At 41.4% G+C, this 24,135-nt stretch overlaps 1 protein-coding gene across 1 annotated transcript in view; it reads right to left on the bottom strand.

Moving 5' to 3' along the window:
* Positions 1-24,114: 24,114 nt before the first annotated feature.
* Positions 24,115-24,135, bottom strand: part of LOC138372678 (uncharacterized) — a 37,829-nt gene continuing 37,808 nt past the window's right edge. Inside the window, exon 7 of the mRNA XM_069338181.1 lies at positions 24,115-24,126. Coding sequence (XP_069194282.1) covers positions 24,115-24,126 — 12 coding nt within the window. The remainder of the gene's footprint in view (positions 24,127-24,135) is intronic.

Here is a 24,135-nt window from a genome sequence, read left to right on the forward strand (position 1 = left end):
TGCTTCTGATTGGTGACCCGCCGACTGCACACCTGCACCTGAGCGCCCTCTACCAAGTCGATGTCTGGGCCTGAACCAGTCATTGAAGTCTGAATATTCTTGTGATCTCAAGCTGTAAACAACCAACTGATAAACGCTCTGTTTATTGGTGGATGTTCTTAGCTAGCGCTATATTCTCAACACCTGTTTCATCATTTTTTCTGTCTTTATTTATTAGTAGAGTAACGTCACCACAGTTCTTATTTTTTATGTTATATTTTTTTACTTGTTAATTTGCACTGTACATAGCCAAGGAATTGTCTTATTCATAATTTGTTTCTAAGTTAATTAAAGTTTCATTGTTCATACTATGTGTTTTGCGTGTCTTCCCTTACTTTACCACAGACAACAGCCAAGCAGTCGATCATTTTTTTTTTTTTGTAAATGTGATTAGGCATTAACATCAGCCAAAGTGAGGACTGCATTACCATCTACATTTTCCCGTCACAATCACCTATCATAAAATCTTTAAACATTTCTACTGGCCCAAGCTGAAAAGCGATGTGGCAAAATTTTATAACTCTTGTATCCTTTGTCAGTTTGTTGGGAAAGCAAACCAGACACCAACTAAAGCTCCTCTAAGGCCTATTGTCGTGCCAGAGGAACCATTTTCTCATGTGGTAATGGAATGTTTTGGTCCATTACCTAGAACTATGTCTGGTAATATTTACCTCATAACAAAGATGTGTATCACGACCCATTACCCTGAGGCTTTTGCAGTAAGGAATATCCGAGCAAAGACTGTTGTTGCTCGTATGTTGTAATTTTTTAGTACTTTTCGTTTTCGTAATCTCGGGTCGTACAAACCGACAATGGTACTAATTTTAAGTCTGATATTTTTTAACAATTCTGTAAGGACTATAGAATAACTCATAAGGTTTCTAGCCCATACCATCCACAGAGTCAGGGGGTAATTGAGCGGTTCCATCAGACGATGAAGCAGATGTGGAAGACATCGTGTGAGAATTCACAGAGATTTGGGGATGAGAACCAACCTTATGTGTTCTTTGCTGCTCGAGAGGGGTTACAAAGTTCATTCAGTTGTTCTCCTTTTGAGTTAGTCTTTGGCCTTAAGGCCGTAGACCCTTGCAAATGTTACAAGAGAATCTGCTAGGTAATGTAACGTTTCCCGAAGATTCGGCTTTCTTTGCGCAACACAACCAGAGACTCAGTGACTGCAAGACGGCTGCACTAAAGTATCTTGGGAAGGCCCAAGAAAGTATGAAAGAACGACATGATGCTAAGGCTAAGTTGAGGGTATTTCAGCCTGGTGACCCTGTCCTGGTATTAAAACCTCGACTGGGGGAACACTATGTCTCACAAGTACGAAGGCCCCTATATTGTAGCAGAAAAGGGAGGGGGACCTTACGTACAAAGTAAGGCACTCTGACAAGCTTAACCAGGTGATGTTTGTACACTTGAACCATCTGAAGAAGTTCCAGGGCCCCAGGCCCGTCGCTCTAACCAATGTTTCCTTTTCCAGTAAGGGAGGGGGATAATTGTTCTGGGGACCCAACTAATCTCATTCTCCCTAATTCTAAATCTGTGATTGCTGGGGAGGAGAGACTGTCCCATTTGCAGATGGGCCAACGTGAAGAGGTGCAGTCGCTACTTGACGAATTGTTCAGTCGGTTCAGGGAGGTCCCGACCCAGACTGATGCCATCTACTATGATGTCAAGTTGACAGACTACACCCTTTAACCCTATCGGATGAGTCTCGAAAAGAAGGTCATCGTGCGGAACGAAGTCGACTTCCTGCTCCAGCACGGCCTAATCCGGCTGAGCCAGGGCTATTGGTGCTCGCCCTGCCTTTTGGTCCCCAAACCAGACGGCTCCTGGCGATTATGCACCGACTATCGGCAGCTGAACAAGGTGACCATTGTGGATGCCTATCCGCTGCCCCTCCTAGAAGACTGCATCGACGAGATTGGGAATGCCACTTACGTATCGAAATTCGATCTCTCGAAGGGATACTATCAGATCCCGCTCACTGAACGTGCCAAGCAACTAACTGCGTTTGTAACATCCGATGGTGTCTTCGAGTATCAAGTGTTAGCGTTTGGATTGTGTAATGCCCCTGTAATGAACTCTGCTTGTAAAGGTGCCAAATTGTTGGGCATATTTAGATGACATTGTGCTTTTTGATAGAAATTGGGCTGACCACATAGCTAGGTTACACCAGGTGTTCACAGTTTTGAAAAGTGCAAATCTAACTTTAAAGGCAAAAAAGTGTCATTTTGGCCAAGGCACAGTGATGTACCTCGGTTATGAAGTGGGCCAAGGAAAAGTGTTACCTCGGAAAGATAAAATCAGTGCCATTCTGGAGTATTCAGTGCTCCAGTCTAAAAAGCAAGTGCAATGGTTGATCGGTATATGTACATACTACCGCCGCTTTTGTCAGAACTTTTCCCGTGTAACCACTCCTCTCAAGGACTTGTTGCGTAAGGCGGTTAAATTTAAGTGGTCAACAGACTGTGCAGAGGCTTTTAAAAACTTGAAATTGATCTTAGCTTCTGCCCCAGTGCTCGCTAGTCCAAGGTTCGACAGACCGTTTAAAATTCACGTTGCCGTGTCTGACTCAGGTGCTGGTGCAGTGTTGTTGCAAACTTGGGATGATCAAGTGAACCATCCAGTGTACTATTACTCTGTGAAATTTGACAAGGTGTAACACAATTATTCAGTGGTAGAAAAAGAAGCTTTGGCGCTAGTGTTAGCCTGTAAAAAGTTTGAAGTATATCTAACCACTTACGTTGTAGAAGTGTACACGGACCATAACCCACTGGTGTTTATACACCAAATGAAAGAGAAAAATAAACCTATACTCAGGTGGGCATTATACTTGCAGGACTTCAATCTTTCCATTATCCACCTAGTGGGTCGGCTCAATATGATAGCAAATGCGCTGTCCCGGTTACCTGAGTAAACATTCATCTGAGCCACAGGAAGCCATATACCAACTGTCATGTTTTAGTTATCTTTTTTAGGTTCTGCTGTGACATTAAATATTTCGTGTCAAATTTATTTATTTCCCCATATTTGTGTGTGCTTTTTCTTTCTGAGAATTCCTTTTTGGTGTGCTTTTTCTTTGAGAAATTTATTTGTGTGCTTTTTCTTTCAGAGATTATTGGTTCTTATTTTTTTATTTTCTTTTATGGACTATATTTTCCTTTCTAACTTTGTATGCTCTTACAAAAAAATATGACTACTATTCTAGTAGCCACATTTTTTCTCTGAAGGGGGGAGGAGTGTTACGACCCTGTGTTCTTAGTTTGAAACCAGAGGTCAAATTGAGTTCCAAATAATCTTGTGAGAAGGATAGTTAATTAACAATAACGTTTGTATGCAGAGCTTCTCATACCTCGGTTCCGTCTTCCTTGCCACACGTAACATGAATCATTTTTCTCACAGAGCATTCAGACTCTAAGCTTGTTGATTATTAATATATAATATTGAACTAGTTATCAGCTATTCTTAGATCTGTTAAAGTAACTAGTAATGAATGTCGGTAAAGACTTATAATGTTTATGGCTGTATGATCAGCTAGGCTTCCTTCCCGGCAGCATATTTAAGAGAGCAGAGGAGGCTGTGCTTGCGTCACCATCTGGTCACCACTTGGTCCGGGAGACATCTCCCGTCACGCAGGGTGCAGTCGCGCCTCCACAGATCTCCAGTATCAGCTCTTGATACTAGTAATGGCTCAAAAGGGCCACCACTTACGAGCTATTCATCCCCGTGCCACCTTTTAGGTGGCTTCATCTTCATCAATCAATTCAATCTGTTTAAATCACGGAAGACATCTTCCGTCACGCAGGGTGCAGTCGCACCTCCACAGATCTCCAGTATCATCTATTGATACTGGTGATGGCTCAAAAGGGCCACCACTTACGGGCTATTCATGCCCGTGCCACCTTTTGGGTGGCTTAATCTTTATCAATCAATCAATCACTCTTATGACACGGGAGACATCTCCCGTCACGCAGGGTGCAGTTGCACCTCCACAGATCTCCAGTATCAGCTAATGATATTGGTAATGGCTCAAAAGGGCCACCACTTACGGGTATTCATGCCCGTGCCACCTTTTGGGTGGCTTAATCTTCATCAATCAATCAATCCATTTGATCCATGGGAGACATCTCCCGTCACGCAGGGTGCAGTCGCACCTCCACAGATCTCCAGTATCATCTATTGATACTGGTAATGGCTCAAAAGGGCCTCCAATTACGGGCTATTCATGCCCGTGCCACCTTTTGGGTGGCTTAATCTTCATCAATCAATCAATCCATTTGATCCATGGGAGACATCTCCTGTCATGCAGGGTGCAGTCGCACCTCCACAGATCTCCGGTATCATCTATTGATACTGGTAATGGCTCAAAAGGGCCACCACTTACCGGCTATTCATGCCCGTGCCACATTTTGGGTGGCTTAATCTTCATCAGTCATCAGTCAGCTGTGCTTGGTCTCTCTGGTTCTGGCTGTTGTGGTGTTCACACTCTCCCTCGTGGGCTCTGTACAGCTCTGTACTTCCTTCTATACAGCTCTGTACTTCCTTCTCTCTTTCCCCTTACCTTATCCTGATTCTCAGTTCTACAAGTTAAGTACCTTATACTGTGTTACCGTGTTCTGGCAAAGTGTGTAGTTAGTTCTTGTGTAGCCTAAGCTATTGTTTATAATCCTAAGATTACTCTAGGGTGTTTTAGTGAAACCCCATGTGCTCAAGTTTTACCAGGCTACCTAGAGCCTTTACTAGTGTCCTTCTCCAAGTAGTCTTTAACCTAGTTGCAATTGTAAACCTTGCATCCTGTCTATGTGGACCAAGGTGTTTAATGTAAGGTAGAGTGTTAAAGTGATTTATTGTATTAATGTATATGGGGGATTATTAGAGGGTTTAATAAATAAGGAATAAGCTAGAGTATCTTTTCATCCAGTTGAGAGTGGAATAGGGGATTACCTTAGACTACAGACATTTATTCTAGCCATACTACTATTCTTTGCTGGTAATATTCTCTCCCTGGGGCCTGGGCCTCCCTATTGCCACTATTTTAGGAACTTTATTTTTTAATATTAGCACTCTCAGTACAACTACATACCCCTATAACAGGCACATAGTGCGAATGGGCTACGGCAGGATCCCCCAAGGATCTCGTGAATAGAGAGCTGATGCAGGGAAAGCGTTCAACAGGCAAACCCCAGTTGCCTGGTGAACCCTTGGTGAACGTTCTCTAGTGTTTGCTTGTTCTATGAGGAGCACGTAACATCAACACTGACACCGTCTCTAGTTGTTTTTTTTCTGAGGTTAGAAGAAAACGTGCTCAGATTGGGGACTTGTTTATTTTATAATGGTAAATAATAAATTAATATATAATAAATTAATAAATAATAAATTAATTATTATTATTATATAATATATAATAATAATAACAAATAGTATAATGATAAGCAATTATTTTTAATGAATCAAATAGCTAATTAGGATGAATGATAAATAATTATTGACTAGTGCATAACAATAAAGTATTAAGGAATAATTATAATGAATAATCCTTAATGATAAAGTAGAAATCAATTACAATTAATAACTACATACATAGGTAGTAAATGAAAGTTGCATTAATTTAATTACACTAATTACAATTCATGGGAATATTTCTTAGCTATCTGCAGGCATATCACTTTGGGGGTTCCAGCGGAGCACCCCCAATCCCGCGAGGGCCAGCAGCGCGGAACCCCCAACCCCGAAGGGCTAACGCGGCGGCTGGCCGCTGTAACTAGGAATGTGTGTCGACCTCATGGGTGCAGTAGTCTGCCCTCGGGCTCCATCCCTTTTCCTTGTTCATCAATGGTGTACCTTGTGCGCCTTCCGTAGTCGGTTCTGGAAGTATTAAGGCAGTAAGATTGGGCAGAAACGGGCATGCAGTATGAACGTGACGGGCAAGGAACCTACCCCTTAAGGGTACTGCTGGAATTAGTTTGTAAGAGGAGGGGAACATTTCCGGAAGCGAACTGGGCAAGTGTCATTAATTGATAAAGCCAGGGTGATACCCTGCGGAAACTCTGAAAAGGAACACTGGCACAGGGAATAGGAGTGACTAGAGGGGAAAGGAAGAGAAAAGATCTTCCAGGAAACTAGTCTGTAGCGAAGTAAGGTAACTACCAAACCGAGCAGAACTTTAGCGGGAAAAACCCAGACAAGTAAAAAAGGTTGGGGGGGGGGGGTGAAACCAGTTACCGTATCTGGGTCAAGGGCAGAAGTTAATCCAGGGGGAGGGATCTAGCAAGTATTAATTCATTTCAAAATAATCCAATAGAATAATATAAAACAATAGAACAGCCCAACATAATCAATATTTATATGACCACTATGTATATCATATCAAATCAATATATAAATAAAACCGTAAATCAAATATAAGAAACAGGTCTTAAGGGGTAACTGCAACATGCTTGCGTCCAGAGTGACACGAACACAAATTATAAGGATGGTAACCGAGTCCGTTACAGTGATCTCCATTGTACGTTGGCCTCCGAAAGCATGTTAGAGCTGAATAGTTAGCCTAAGAAACTGCCTTAAGAGGCGTAAATGAGTTTAGTCTGAGTGTCAATGAGCATTCCGCGAGCAGCAGCACCCCAAGAACTTCAAGATCTGGGGATCTGAGGCAAAGTGAAATGGACACCAGGAAGGCTAGGCTAAATATTATATAATAATCCGTAAATGTAAAATAATTAATGTAATTAATATAGTTAAATAACTGAAATAAGGACGAAAATAGTAAACCAACTCCCAGACTCATAATAAATTAATACGGACGAGATGGGAATAATAAAATGAATGACAGTACTATAAATTAGTATAGCAACTAATGAATATATACATACACATACATATATATATATACATATATACACATGTATACACATACATGTACATATACACACACACACATACATTCACAAGCAATAAAGAGTACCTTACAAATATAACGAAGTTTTCACTAAGAAAATATAAAAGAGAGACATAAGCCCTAGAAGGATAGGGAAAAGCGCAAAATACTCCTTCCAAAGTACTAGGTCGCAGGACCATTAGCCCACTAACAGGGCGGGCCCGCCCAGCTAAGGGCTCCACAGGGGTCCCGGCTAAGGGCATAACGGACTGACCCAGCTAATGGGCCTAGTACGGGGCCTACCGAGGGCATGGCGAAAAATGCCAAAGAAAACGATAACAAATAAAGCAGAGGGAGGGGTAGAAGTAAGGCGACTAAAACCCGGACCTAATAATAAAGAACATAAGTAGTAGTATGATACAGTAGGAACGGTATAAATAGATAAATAAGTAAATGTCCCACACTGGGGAGGAGGAAGTAAGCAGGGAAACCCTAACCTTAACAAACCAACAATAACGTAGCATGCACAACACGAACACTAGTGGTCAACAAGGGCAAAATAAGGGCTTAACAAACAACAGTTGCCAAATGTAAACTGTAAAATCCTGCCTCTGAACATCAGCAGCTGGAACACCTGCAGCTGGACATTGGCAACTGGTGCATCAACATCTGCCAAAGATAAATAAATAGTGGCAACTGGCCACCAGGGAAAACTTCGGTTATAAGTAGAAGTCCAACTGCAAGACAATTAGGGACCATACAGAACCTGGGAGCCAACAAGGAAATGGAGAGTATCTTCGGCCGCTGCCGAAGATACAAAATTAGCGGCAACGGGCCAAGGTGGAAACTGCAGCAGTAAGGGAAGTGCGACTGCAAAACAAATCATGCTCAAAATAATGCTGGAATATAACTCTTTAGAGAAAACGGGATTAATGCATGAAGCTGAAATAAATTACAATCAAATACAATAAACTGAAAGGAGTGCTAATATGCACAACGTCGGCTGGAACGCTTCTGCTGGAACTTCGGGGGCTGGCGCGTCGGCAGCTCCAGTGCGACGCGTTCCAGCTCCCTTGGGAGCTGGAACGCAGTAGGATGGGCATTATCAGTTGGGGCCGCTTTAACTGGAACATCAGGAACAACTTCAGCCGTAGCATGGGAGCTGATCCAACAACCGCTGGAATGCCAGCAGCTGGACAATGTTCCACCTGAACAGCAGCAAGCTGGGACAGCAACAGCTGTACCCACAGCAGCTAGAACACCGACTGCCGGGGATGTCAGCAGCCGGAACACCAACAGCTGCAGCAGCTGGACACCAAAATAGCAACAGCAATGGCTTTAGGCATTGTATGTACTAGCTATACCTATAAGTTAAACAATCCTTGTAAATATTTATTGTATGTATGTACCTTACCTAAAAAAATTGTATTGTATTGTATTGTAACAATGTAGGAAGAGAGTGGCGGCTGGGACACTAGGGCAGACGGCTGGACCAGCTGCAACAGACCCAACCGAGCATCGGCCGCTAGAACACAGTGACACGTCGCAGGAAGAACGTCGGCCGGACATCAACCCCTGAACGGAGGCAGCTAAGACGTCGGTGGCTGTGAAAACCTTCAGGGCTACACCGGACAGACAAAACGTTTGGATAAACCAGCGGCCTGGGGGGGCCCCTGTGGCTTCCGGGCTACACCGGGCAGACAACACGTCTGGATAAACCAGCGGCCTGGAATGCCGCATATTTAAATGACCAATATAAATAAGATACCTGAATAACATCGCCGGCTTAACTCATCACAGGAAGAACGTTGGCTGGACATGAATCCCCGAACGCAGACAGCGAAGACGGCAGCGGCCATGACAACCTTCCTGGCTACATTGGGCAGACAAAAGTCTGGAGAATCCAGCGGCCTGGGAGGCCGCAGTATATTCCGGGCTACACCGGGCAGACAACACGTCTGGATAAACCAGCGGCCTGGAAGGCCGCATATTTATATGACCAATATAAATATACTACCTGAATAACATCGCCGGCTTAACTCATCACAGGAAGAACGTCGGCTGGAGAGCAGCCCCTGAACGCAGTCAGCTAAGACGGCAGCGGCTATGACAATCTTCCTGGCTACATTGGGCAGACAAAACGTCTGGATAACCCCGCGGCCTGGGAAGCTGCAGTATCTTCCGGGCTACACCGAGCAGACAACACGTCGGATAACCAGCGGCCTGGGAGGCCACACATGTCTGGATAAACCAGCAGCCGGGAGGCTGCAAATTCTTTCGGGCTACACCGGGCAACTGGAAACGTTTACTGGTACTGGTAAACGAAACTGGCACTGTCTAGCTGTCAGTACTTAATAACTTAATGACAAAGTCAAGAAAACAAGTATAAAGGTAAAACGGTAAGTAAAATGACATGCACCTAGGCAATGCATAACTAGCAATAAATTGCTGATGGAACTAATCATAATACGCGTCCAAGATAAACTTAAAGGGAGAGGCATGAGGCCCGAACACAGCGTCTAGTACATCCTAGCTGACTTTACTTAACTTAAAGGTGAAGCATAAGTTAAACAAACATAATTGTAAACCAGTAAAGTAAAAACATGCAGCAAGAGCGATGTAAAATGCGGGAAATTTGCTGAGGAAACTAAACGTAAATGCAGGGCCAGAATAAACTTAAAGCAAGAGGCCCGATCCCTGCAACTATCACATCCTAGCTGACTTTACATAATAACTTAAAGGCAAAGCAGAAGTTAAACAAACATAAATGTAAAACCAGCAAAAGAAAACATGCAGCTTGACACTGCATAAAATTCATTAATAAATTAAGGAAACTTATGGAAAAACAAGTCCATGAAAACTTAAAGCTAGGGGCCAGAGGCCTGTGACACAGCAGCTAGCCTAACCTAGCTGACTTTACCTAATAACTTATAGGCAATAAGCAAAAATTAAAACAAACCTAAATGTAAAACCAGCAAAAGAAAACATGCAGCTTGACACTGCATAAATTCATTAATAAATTAAGGAAACTTATGGAAAATACAGGTCCATGAAAACTTAAAGCTAGGGGCCGGAGGCCTGTGACACAGCAGCTAGCCTAACCTAGCTGACTTTACCTAATAACTTAAAAGCAATAAGCAAAATGTTAAACAAACATAATTGTAAACCAGTAATAAATAAATATACATGCAGCAAGACGCTGCATAATTTGCGGGAATAGTTAGCTGATACAACTAAACGTAAATGCAAGGCCATAATCTTAAAGCAAGAGGCAAGGGGGGGTGGGGGGGCCGTACTCTGCGCCTATCACAGCCTAGCTGAGTTACTTAATAACTTAATGGCAAACAATAGTTAAACAATCACAATTGCAAAACCAGTAAGAGTAAATAACATGCAGCTTGACCTGCATAAATTGCAGTAATAAATTGAGGTAAATTAATGGTACGCAATACGAAGATAATCTTAAAGTCAAAGGCATGAGGCTTGTAACTCAGGAACTAGCACAACCTAGGTTACTTTACTTAATAAATAACTCAATACAAGAAGCAAGAGTTTTAATAAGTTAATAAAACATGCACGAGGGCAATGCATAAATTGTAATACTAAACTGCAGAGAGAAACAAATCGTAGTTGCAAGCCCAAGAAAGGTAACAGCAAGAGGCTTGGACCCCAATCACGGGTCCAAGATAAATAAATTGCGGATAAATAAATTGCGAGGTATAACACATTGTAACTGAAAGACAATAATATAAAAATTTATATAGCCAGCGTTTAGAGAAGGGTAAAACAACCGCATTAAATAGGAGCTGGCTTGAGCATTAAATGTCCTGGAACAACAATAACAGCATTACCCAATATATAAACATAGGCATGGGCGAAAGCAAAGGTAAAATTACAGTAAATATTGTAGCGTGAGGAAGCACGCCATGACTAACAGTCAGACTGTAAAGAAGCACTTATATAAAGAACATAAATAATAATTAACGGTATAACAGAAGTCGCCCAAGCAGCAGACCACACGTCGACTGGGTGAGGGAGCTTAAGGTACAGGGCTGAGCAGATGGGGAAGGTGTGGGGTGGGGGGGGGGGGGGTGGACAGGCCTCCTCCCGATTGTGCTTCAAGTAACAGCCACCTACTGGAGAAAAACCAGTGCCTCATAACACCGAGGGTCACCTCCCCCTCTAGGTCCACTGCACCTGCATTTGGTCATCAAGGCTGAACCAACAGGCGTGCTTCAAGGGCGCACCAGGCGCGCCACGGAGGGACCGTGGCGCGCCAACAGACAAACACTGTACCTTAAATGTTGAGAAGGGCAGGACGCCCCTGGCGGGTCGCTCTGAGTCGTTGTCGATAGGAACTGGTGTAGGGTCCATGCTGGGGGAACAGTTGAGCAGGCTAAACTTCTGTGTTTACGACTCGCTGAGCAGCAGTGAGCAGCGTTTTGTAAGAGAGCAGCTGCTGGCTTGTCGGGAAGAGGGGCCACGCAGTCTGCAGGCCGGGTTTATATAACCTTGGCTCATTGCGCGCGCAGCTTGGGCGGTTAAAGTCAGCTTCCAGACATACGTTTTCTCTTTCCTCAGAAAACCCACCGTTTTTGGGAAAAAACAGTTTTTTTTTTGGGGGGGGGATATATACAAGAGTTGTTACATTCTTGTACAGCCACTAGTACGCGTAACGTTTCGGGCAGGTCCCTGGAATACGATCCCCTGCCGCGAAGAATCGTTTTTTCATCCAAGTACACATTTTACTGTTGCGTTAAACAGAAGCTACAGTTAAGGAAATGCGCCCAGTAAATCCTCCCGGCCAGGATACGAACCCATGACATAGCGCTCGCGGAACGCCAGGCGAGTGTCTTACCAATACACAACGGAGACTGTAAATCTTGCATGGTCTATTAGGAGCACCCAACTTCTACACTGACAACTTCTCTAGTTCTTGCTTGGTCTTTGAGGAGGATCTAACTCTCATAAAAGAAAATAATAAAATGCCTTTAGATCTTTACCTTTCATGATGAAGCGTATTTCTCAAACAAAACATGACAGTTACCATTGAAGGATATTTAACTGACATGGTGATAACACAATATTTTCATGATGAAGCTCAATTTCCGAATTGTACAGCAGATTAAAGGTAAATTAGTTTACTAATATGTGCCTCATTATACCTCATCTTCAGCAATCGAAGAGTTTAGCCTATCGTCTAAATGTATTATCCTGTGCTTCTTCATATGCCGAAGCTACTTGAATCTCGTCCCACACTGGGTACCTATAAGGTCGATTCCATGAATGCACTAAAATGTGACATATTAAGGTTGTACGTGTTTTACATTTTTTGCCACATACAGCACGTTCGAAAGGTCGTTTATCCATATGCTCCATCCTGTGTGTCTTCATACTTCCAAGATGCTTGAATCTCTTCCCACACTCTGGACAATCATGAGATTTGACACCTGAATGCACTAACAAGTGATGTTTCATATTTCCAAGACGAGTGAATACCTACCCGCACTCTGGACATCCATGAGGTTTATCACCTGAATGCACTAACAAGTGAAACTTCATGTGCCCAAGGTGACTTAATCTCTTCGCACACTCTGTACATTCGTGAGGTTTGTTACCTGAATGCACTAACATGTGAGTCTTCATACTTCCAAGTTGACTGAATCTCTCCCCACACTCTGGACATTCGTGAGGTTTGTGACCAGAATGCACCATCCTATGTGTCTTCATACTTCTACGAAGCTTGAATCTCTTTCCACACTTTGGACATCCATGAGGTTTGTCACCTGGATGCACTAACAAGTGAGACTTCATGTCCGCAAGGCGAAAGAATCTCTTCCCACACTCTGGACATCCATGAGTTTTGTCACCTGAATGCACTAACAGTGAGACTTCATGTGACTAAGGTGGCTGAATCTCTTCCCACAATCTGAACACTCATGAAGTTTGTGACCTGAATGCACTAACATGTGAGTCTTCATATTTCCAAGTTGACTGAATCTCTTCCCACATTCTGAACATTCATGAGGTTTGTCACCTGAATGCACTAACATGTGACATATTATGGTTCCACGTTTTTTAATTTTTTTGCCACACCCAGCACCGGTGTAATTATAGAATTACACAAATCTACCCAAATTCTCCTAGTATTACGTAAGTAAAGAAGAAATATGGTATATTTACTTACTGTAATGTTGGTGCTGCATGTAGAACATGATCAAACCTATTTTTACTCTAAAATAATGTAATTTCATATCGAAATTAGAAGTAAATATAAAGCAGGTGACGCCATAGGAAGTCGACGGTCCAAGCGACAAACTTATGGAGCGACTTATCCAAGGTATATGGTCGCCGGAAGAGTGTTTGCTGCCATACCAGCCTCCTGTACTCAGTGATCCAGTCGTCGCAATTCTTTGCTCAAATTGTCGCAAATTTAATTAATGTTATTAACAAGTAGAATGGGTATTTGTAATAATATCTTTCATAAATAGCCACAAAACATTTAATATTTATTTAGAAAATGTGTCTGGAAGTTAAATCAACTCCATAGGACAATAATTTTGTTATATAGATACTAACGTCATTCATTTGTATGCGTTCGCTACTTAAACTACTCATGTCGTTTTCGATCATCGAACACTAAACCCTACATGCTCTCTGTTCAAGTTCAAGTATGTTTATTCGAGACAAGAAAGAAATACATTTTAAAGTGATAGAGTAGCTTAGGCTATTTCTACCCCTTCTACTTCAAGGGGAGCACAAATTCAGTGAGTACAAATAGACAAATAACATTACAAGAATCCCATTTAACATTGCAGGTTAATATAGTAAGCACAGCATATAATTGTTTCACTCTTGGGGCAAAATTCTGTTATACTCAAATTGTATGTCCATTGAGACATAACCAACCACAGGCGAGTAGGCCTCTGATGTCATGCCAGACAGACAGTCACCAGCAGGCTCAGTTCTCCCGACAGACTCGGAGTAGGTGGACCTCGGCTGGCCAGTTATACACCTTGCTGTCTTAGTCAATAAAACTACAGAAGTGCCTACTGAGTATAATATTCAACCCCACAAGGCAACGAATACTGGTAGCAGCAGTGGGATCCAGAATTATTTTTCTGGAAACGAAAATTCAAGTACCCAAATCGCCACATGTTCCAGCCGCCACCGCCGCCATCTTGCCACCCACGAATCAAATATTGTGCCAGACCGGGGTCCTGCCATCAACCACTACTCCAGACCAACTTCTCAGAAGTAAGGGTCAATATTTTCCTGTGAGAACGCTACTTCATCCGCGAGGAGAAAGGAAGCTTCCCGCGCCAGCCATTTTTGAATCTCGCGCCCACGTGGGAACCTGCACCCACCACCACCACCACCCAAGCCCACATCAACAAGCCTTGTGTGTTGCCTGTTCCGTTCCAGCTATTGCAATCATCATCTACAGCTTCAACTGGTCTGCAGCTGTGTTGTGCGCTTTATTGAGAAACAATTGCCGAAAAAAAAGACTACAATCGTCTGACTAGCGTCGCCAGCTCCCAGTCAAGACGCAACAGCGCCACATTTGCCTCCTCTCACCACCGTGTCAGCCCCTGCTACATCATTTTGTGTGAACTTCGGCCTAGCAAATCGTGATTCCTTCGCCATCATCGTCGTCGTCAGAATTTATCTTCGCGCTCCCAACATCAATTCCTAGTGTGGGGTTTCCCGAGCTTCGCGCCACTGCCGCTAGGAGCGCTGCCGTCGCTCCAGATTGTAAACAAACCGTGCATGTGCCTCTTCACACGTTTCGTCGCCGTTTTTTTGTGTTGGCCACTGTTATATTGCAAATCCTGCAGCCCTGAGTTAAGTAATTATGAGCTAAGATATCGTGTGCTATGTTTTAAAGAGGTTTAACGTAAATATATCCACAATATCTTATGAATTAACCATTCAGTGACTTGTTAAATATTGGAGCTGGTTCCAGACTCCACTCCCACAGTTACCTTGAGTGATTTCAACATTCATGCTTCTCACAGTAATTTCATTGTGCATTGATTGTGTTGATATTCTTTTTAGCAAATTCAAAGTCAAGAGAAGTAAGAAATTCTTGTTTTAGTAGCAGTTAAGGATTTGTACAATATAATTCTTTTCAATTCCTCCAGGCCTAAAATTGAGATTTATTCCTTCAACATTTCATATTATAATTTTTACCATAGCAAGTTATATACAGATCTTTATCCAGTTTATGTGCTACATCCATATTTCTTGCATTGCCACTTGTTGTGTTGAATCATTTTAATGAAATTTTGCAATTGTACTTTCCAGTTTTTTTATTCTAAATTGCTGTGCTTAGCCTGATTTAATTGGTTTAATTAATTTACATGCTTCTAATTCCAGCCATTTTCATAAAAGATTGCTAATTTAATTCACAATTTTGTTTGTTCTTAATTATTTGTTGCCTAGCACAATTTAATAATTTTAATTCTGCCATTTTCTTACTTTAGCCAAGTTGATATTTTTTTGTGTTTATTTTTGTGTATACCATTTCTGATGCCTGGTGCACTTAATTATAATCTGCGTTCAAACATTCCTTCCACGGCTGTGACAATGCCTACCACTGTTGAAACCCCCTCAGACTCAACGGGAGCAGTTGCTCGTCCCAGTGTCCAGAGGTCCGCTCAGGAAATGGCTATTCCTCTTTTTGCTGATGAATCACGCTTATTAGAGTCATAGTTTAGTAAAGTTGAAGCGAAAACAGTTGCACGTTTTTCCAAGCCTACTGATGCCGAATACTTGGCAATTGCACGGTCAGCTGTGGACACAACCAAAGGTGATGCACGTTTTGTTGTTGATGAGAAAGCCATTGTTAGCCTCCAGTCTTGGTCTGAATTTAAGGATTTCTTTCGCCGTCGCTTTGTTAACAATGGAGACCTTGACCCGTATAGGTCAGTCAAGAAAATTGCCAATGCCACCATGCAGCCTGGTGAATCGTTTAATGCGTTTACTAGCCGTCTCGATCAGTATCTGTATGCCTTAGTGTCTGTTATGAATAGTTCGTCTTGGTTAGATAAAGACAATAATCTGTCCCCTGAGGCTATAGCCAAGATGATAGCATTTGGGACTTTAATGCATTTTGCCCCAGAGTATACTAAACCAATCATCGAGCAACAAAATTATGGAGTTAAACATGAAATTGGTGAAGTATTTGATGCTATTAACAATGTTGCCGATAAACTAGCTCCCCGAAGTGCTCAACTGTTGCCACCCTCTGATACTGTAAATGTAGTAACAAACTCTCAGCATCCTCCCACAAACTCTCAAAACTCTTGGTTGCAGAACCGTACCCATGCTCGTAGCCCCCAGTCAAATTCACCACCTCATAAATTGCCGAAACTCCATAGTCCACAACCATCCACTCCCTCATGTTGGCATTGTGGTAAGAGTAACCACCTCGCAAGGGACTGTTGGTCCGCCCCTAGATCATCACCCCCTAGACAATTCTCTCGGTCCCCTCGTCAATCTAATCATTCTAGGCTCCCATATTGCAAGTACCATAAACAAGTTGGACACCACACTGCGGATTGTACAGCTAGGCAAAGGACATCCCCACCTCGTAACTCTCATGGTCAGTCTTGGCGAGGCGCACAGCGTCCAAGACATTATCAGAACTCGTGTAATTACAATTCTCGGCCCAGCTATAATGCAACTTCGAACTATAATACTCTGCCACAGAATGCTGGAGTTCAGAATGTTCACTCCATTTCGTCGGGAAACCCTCAAAGCCATCCGCTAACCAATTCAAGCTAGCCAATCCTAGTGCCCTCCCTGTGTATTCAGTAGCTACCCAAAATAGATTTGGACACTTGACAGAGGAGGACACTGACTAGACCAGTTGTAGATGTTGACGGAACCACAGTGATTTTGACCCAGACAAGATGCAGATATCCCAGACAACATAAGTCACAAGTAGTAACTTGTCCAGTCTCAAGTGATGGTCCCCTTGTCTCAGCCATTGTCCATGGTGGAGTTTTAAATGTTTTTCTTGGCTCAGGTGCAAAAGTTAATATTGTCAAGCCCTCAGCTCTTAGAGACATTGAAAGTAAGTACCCTACTACTTTAAAACAGTTACCCATACCTTTTCTAAGTGGTATTTCAGGAAATAAAGTAAAAGTTCAGGGTGAAATTGACCTCCCACTCAAGTTAAATGATGTCACATTGTCTATACTATGTTTAGTTGTTGACATTATTCATTTTCCTGGAGACATTCTCTTAGGTCTGTACACCATGATTGATGAAAATATTGCATTGTTTCCCCATCGTTGGAACATCAGTATCAAAGACCACGTGTAGCATGTATCGACAGGACCATGAGTTCAACCTCCAATCAGACTACGTTAATTTTGTTGACACCCGGCTTGCTAGAGTTGGTTCGTCAGATCCTTGTCGTGGTAGCATACCCGAGAAAACGGACACTCGATTGAAGCATCGTAGTTGTGCAGTTGTTAAGGAGAGTGAGTATCGGGACTTTCTGGAAGGGGACGCCCTAACGGATTCTCGTTGTCTTGCTCGCCTGGCAGCTTCCATCTCTGAAGTCAGTGGTTCCACGGCCACTGACACTGTGCTGCACCCTCATTCTCTCACCAGAATAAGAGTTAAGGTTCAGGGAGTGCCTGAGTTGTCGGATGTGATTGCGGAAAGTGAAGCATGTAAAGTGAATGGTACGTTTGTTGAACCCTCCTGGCACACAGTGCAGGATGGTACTGTTACATTGTATATTGCAAACACTAGTAATGCCGACATCCATCTCCAGTCTGGCACCCATGTTGTAGATTTTGCTCATTACTCGTTACCAGTGCGAGTTGTGGATGATGTCTCCATGGATCATACTGTTTGTACTCTCACACCAGGAGAACACGGATCTCAGCCAGAGGTGCAAGCGCAACACCTCAGCCCTACTGATTTTCCTGACTCTGTGGCTCAGCTTTTGGAAATTTTGAACAGGAATAGAGCTGCTGTTGCTCTACCAGGAGAAAAGTTAGGTCTCACTCCTCTTATTACACATAAAATTCCCCTTGAACAAGGAACTATGCCTATTTATGTACCAGCTCACCGTCTTCCCCATTCTCAGAGAGCAGAAGCCGATAGACTTTTAGAGGAAATGTTACAGAGTAATGTAATTGAATCGAGTAATTCACCATGGAACGCTCCATTGATTCTTGTACCAAAGCGAGATGGGACTTGGAGACCTGTAATCGATTATCAGAAGCTTAACAGAGTAACGATACCTGATCGTTTCCCACTTCCAGTTCTAAATGATTTGTTGCAAAGTATTGGTAGAAATAAAGTATTCACAACTTTAGATTTGTTGCAGGAATTCTGGCAAATTCCCCTTGATGAGGAAAGTAAACAATTGACAGCCTTTAGTACTCCCAATGGTCATTTTCATTTCAAAAGAATGCCATTTGGTTTGCGGAGTAGTCCAATAACCTTTTCACGGCTCATGACAAATCTATTTCGTAGATTGATAGGAAGTACTCTTCTAGTTTACCTTGATGATCTCATAATCATGTCGCAAGATGTTTAGACTCGTTTCCAAAACCTTGAGAAAGTACTTGCAAAGCTCGCAGAAGCTAATTTAAAAATAACGCTTGCATAATGTTAATTTTTAAAGGAGAAGATTAATTTTCTAGGTCATACAGTTACACCTTCAGATATTACATTGAATGAATAAAAAATTATTGCTGCCCATGATTTTCTAACGCCTCGTACCGCAGAAGCCGTAAGACAGTTCACAGGTCTTGTAGGATTCTCTATTATAGCCACTCCACTTTTCAAGTTGCAAAGAAAAGATGAACTCTTTGTTTGGGGAGAGGCCCAGGATCAGTCATTCAAAAAAACTCAGGGCAGCCTTGATTTCGTCGCCTGTCCTTAGGTACCCAGATTTTTCTAAACCTTTTACGTTGGTTACAGATGCTAGTGACATAGGTCTAGGTGCTGCATTACTTCAAACAGAAGGTCACAGAGATCACGCAATAGTTTATACTAGCCGTACATTATCTAAAGAAGAGAAAAATTATAGTGCAACAGAACGAGAATCCTTTGGCAGTTGTCTGGGCACTTAAACATTTCAAGGATTCAATTTATAACTACCCAGTTCATGTTCTTACAGATCACCAACCATTAATTCCCTTGTTCAAAAATAAGAATCCAGTTGGAAAGTTTGCTAGATATTTGCTCACAATTCAAGAATTGAATCCCCCATTTGGCTATATTCCAGGAAAGCAAAATGTTGTAGTTGATGCGTTTTCTTGACACGTAGCTGCGATTCAGTTAAATTACCCAACATTAGATGCTACAGTAGTCGAGACGGAACAAAGACAAGACCCGATATGGGCACCCGTCATTAAATTTTTGACTAAGCAAGACACTCACCCGATTCATAAACCGCCAGTACCATTGAAAGAATTTGTGATGTTAGACAATTTACTGTGTAGAGTAGTAAAGCTAGGGACAGCCCCGAGGAAATGTTGTTAGTAAATTGTTTCAGCTGTCTTGGTACCAACTGTGTTAAAAATTATCCATGATGCTCCCGCAAGTGCACATCCAGGAAAGGATCATACACTCCAACAAGGTCGATTGAAGTATTTTTGGCCAAAAATGGCTAAGGAGATTGCTTATTATGTAGACAGATGTTTAACTTGCTTACAGCACAAGGGACATGTTTCAGGACCTAATCCAATTCAGGTGTACCTAGCAACTAAAGCTCCTTGGGAACGAGTATCGATGGATTTGTTGACAAACTTTGCGGAAACAGAGAAAGGGAACAAACATTTGCTTGTAATGGTTGATAATTTTTCACGGTATTGCGAACTAGTTCCTATCCCGAACAAAACAGCAGAAACTATAGCCAGTGCATTCCATGACCAAATAATTTGTAGATATAGTATGCCTAAAGTAATCCTTTCAGATAATGGTCCAGAATTCAGTAATAGTATTTTAACTAGCTTGTGTGATTTATATAACATTAAAAAATGTAGTATCATGCCTCACCATCCAGCAAGCAACGGATTAGCTGAACGTACTAACAGCAAAATGTTAGATGCCTTGAGAGTCACGTTGAATTTTGATAACAACAATTGGGATGATTTTATACCCTTAATTCAGTGTGCTATAAATTCTTCAATTAATGTTTCTACAGGTGACACACCTCACACTATTCTTTATGGTACAGATAAGATCCTTCCTAATGAATTGATTTTTTTTTTATATATATACAAGAGTTGTTACATTCTTGTACAGCCACTAGTACGCGTAGCGTTTCGGGCAGGTCCCTGGAATACGATCCCCGCCGCGAAGAATCGTCTTTTCATCCAAGTACACATTTTTTACTGTTGCGTTAAACAGAGGCTACAGTTAAGGAATTACGCCCAGTAAATCCTACCCGGCCAGGATACGAACCCATGACATAGCGCTCGCGGAACGCCAGGCGAGTGTCTTACCACTACACCACGGAGACTGATCATTATGTACTGATTAATGTACCTCCTACTCCCTTATATAACGTAGATGATTTTGTTCAAGTGAAGCATAGACAAATGCATGGAATGTTTTGAAACAAATATCCTTCCCAGGATTTTACCCTCAAATTTGCTTTGGTACAGGTACGTTGACGATATTTTATGCCTGTGGCCGGTTAATCATGACGAAACTGATTTTCTCAATCAAATTAATTCCCTGGTTCCGTCAATTAAATTCACAATTCAGAACGAAGTGAATGGTGTTCTGCCTTTTTTAGACATCATGATTTATAGAATTGGTAGGAGTTTCAAATTCAATGTGTATAGGAAACCTACCAATGTGTGCTCGTATGTACATTTCTATTCAAATCATCATGTTCAGGTCAAGTGGGCAGTTTTTTCTGGTATGTTTCTCAGAGCACTGAGAGTTTTTAGTCTGGAATTTTTCGATGAAGAAATAGCAAATAAATTTGAAATTGGGAAGAAGTTAGAATACCCAAAATAGATCTTGGATCTTGCGTTTGGTCAAGCAAAAAGGACTTTCTACAAACAGACTACTAAGTCTAAACCAGAACTGAAAAATTCGTTGGTAGTACCATATTCTGAGGGTCTAGTAAATCTTGCCCCAGCCCTGAAGAACCTTAATATTAATCTAGTGTTCAAAAATGATAATACAGTTAAGTTCATGTTAATTAAGAACTCGCCCTCGTCTGTAGCAGGTTGTGCATATTCCATCCCTTGTAATGAGTGTGCATGTGTTTACATCGGCCAGACAGGTAAATCTCTTTCCTCGCGTTTAAAACAGCATTCATATGCTATTCGTACAGCCCAGCAATCCAGTGCATTATATTTACATTCCAGTTTATGTAATCATTCTATCGACTTCACAGGGGCAAAATGTATTGTTGAAAGTAAGGATTTTGTTTTACGAAACGTGATTGAGTCTGCTCTGATCAAACATCGTAACAACAGCCTTAATGTGAGGCCCGGTATGTACAAGTTGGATCCCTATTTAAGCCTCAATATAGCACGTGAAAACAATATAGCAATCATTTAACACGTATGGCACTTGGAGATATTAATAGGAGCTGCCTCGTATGGGCCAATAGGCCTTCTGCAGTTACCTTATTTCTTATAATTCCTTTCCTCCACTTATTTTTGGTGGTCAGGTGATCTGGCCAGGCGGATAGGTCTGATCAGCAATCTTATCTTCATTCTACTTTGCTCTGATGAAGGCGAATTAGCCGAAAACGCGTTAAGCATTTTCTATTTTTCACATGTGGTTTTTCTGCATATATATATATATATATATATATATATATATATATATATATATATATATATATATATATATATATATATATATATATATATATATATGTATATATATATATATATATATATATATATATATATATATATATATATATATGTATATATATATATATATATATATATATATATATATGTATATATATATATATATATATATATATATATATATATATATATATATATATATATATATATATATATATATATATATATGTCATATAGCGGTAACAGCGGTTACCTAGCGGTAACAGCACCCCACGCCGGGGATTTCTTATTTGCTGTGCCCAATGCAGCCCTGGGAACTCGCCTCAGTCATGACGCTCTCCGCATTGGAGTTGCCCTTCGCCTTGCCGCCCCCATCCTCACCGAACATAGGTGCATCTGCGGAACTGCGATGGCAGACCAATATGGTCGTCATGGTCTGGTATGTCGTAAATCACAGGGTAAAATTGCAAGACATGAAGAAGTCCACGACATCATCAAGAGGAGCCTCGCCACAGCCCGCTGCCCGGCACAAAGAGAACCACACTTATCCAGACCTAACGACCCTCAGAAGCGCCCTGATGGGGTCACCTTGCTACCTTGGAAGGATGGTAAGCAAGTGGTATGGGACTACACGTGTGCTGCCACACTGGCCAGTACCTACCTCCGCTACAGCACACGTGAAAGCGGTGGTGCTGCTTCTTTCAGGGAATCGCAGAAAATTATTAAATACAGAGGTCTAGCACACTGCTACAGCTTTGTTCCGATCGGCTCGGAGACCCTCGGTTCGTGGGGAAAATGTGCATTGAAGTTCCTGAAGGAATTGGGGGACAAATTGATCAGTGCTACAAAAGACCAGAGAGCAAAAAGTTTCTTGTTCCAGCGCCTCAGTGTTGTGATTCAGAGGGGAAATGCCTGTTGCGTCTTGGGCACTAGTCCAACTTCAGAGGAATTCGAAGAAGTGTTTGACTTTCAACAATGATCGAACCCGCCTGTGACATTCATCAATGTTTCCCATTGTAGTGTTTTTCAAGAGATCCATAACCTTTAAGCACCTTTTTGCATTATTATTTTTGTATCAACCCATGTATATCTTGTAACCATCAAATGCATAATAAAGCACACAAAATAAAAAAGGAAGGGGGTGGTAGGAGAAAAGCACACAGAAACTGTATTGGAGGGGATCTAAACATTCCCTCTAATGCGTTATGCGTGGTTTCCTCCGAGGCTATGGGTCCCCCTTCTTCCAGCTAGAGGTGGTACTCTTATAAAAAATATATATATATATATATATATATATATATATATATATATATATATATATATATATATATATATATATATATATATATATATATATATATATATATATATATATATATATATATATATATAAGTAAGATTAATAATTCTAACACGAATTTTCTCGATCTTTCTTATGTTTCTTTTCACTGTTGATGGTAATTGAAAAATCAATTCTCCAAAATTAATTTTTATTTCTAGTCTGACGCAACACTTGAACGCGTTTCGTAATAACTTATTACATTTTCAAAGACTTTTAGTTTACACACACACAACTATTACCTGCAAACACTAAACAGAGTTCTTACTATGCTATGATTTAAACAGCTTGTTTAAATAATTTATAAGCACTTCTGTAGTTTTATTGACTAAGACAGCAAGGTGTATAACTGGCCAGCCGAGGTCCACCTACTCTGAGTCTGTCGGGAGAACTGAGCCTGCTGGTGACTGTCTGTCTGGCATGACGTCAGAGGCCTACTCGCCTGTGATTGGTTGTCTCAATGGACATACAATTTGAGTATAACACCGCTCGGACACGCTACCAAGTCGACATCCCTTGTCGACAAGCTCTGGCTAGCTATATAGTTACAATGATACTAAAAGGACCTCGGTGGCATTCAATAATGGCTTACATGTGAAATTTGCATAATAAACTTTGAAAGAAGATCAGGTGTAAAAAATCATGGTAATAATGCTTTAATTAAACCAGAGTATTAAAAACATGTGTATGTCTACTTATCAGATGTGAACAATACAACTCAAGGTATTGCCTAAACAAAATTATTAGCATGTGTTAATGGCATGTGCTTGAAACAATACAAATTAAACAATTATTATATTAATGGAACAAAATTCTGACCTAACAACCACAAAAGAATTTTAAGATTAGTTAATGAGGATTGTTTTTTTGTTTTGTTTTTCAATGTACAATACATTTACAAGACTAATGTACAATATATTTAATGTTCAATATATTTACGAGCTATATACAAGACCTGGATCAAGAAGACTAACATCTGAGTGATAGCAGTCAGGATTCATTGGCCTCAATGTGGGTGCTAGAACATTAATGAACTCTTATGACAAGAACTGCAAAAA

Source organism: Procambarus clarkii, chromosome 39 (assembly GCF_040958095.1).
Source record: "Procambarus clarkii isolate CNS0578487 chromosome 39, FALCON_Pclarkii_2.0, whole genome shotgun sequence".
Taxonomy (NCBI): domain Eukaryota; kingdom Metazoa; phylum Arthropoda; class Malacostraca; order Decapoda; family Cambaridae; genus Procambarus; species Procambarus clarkii.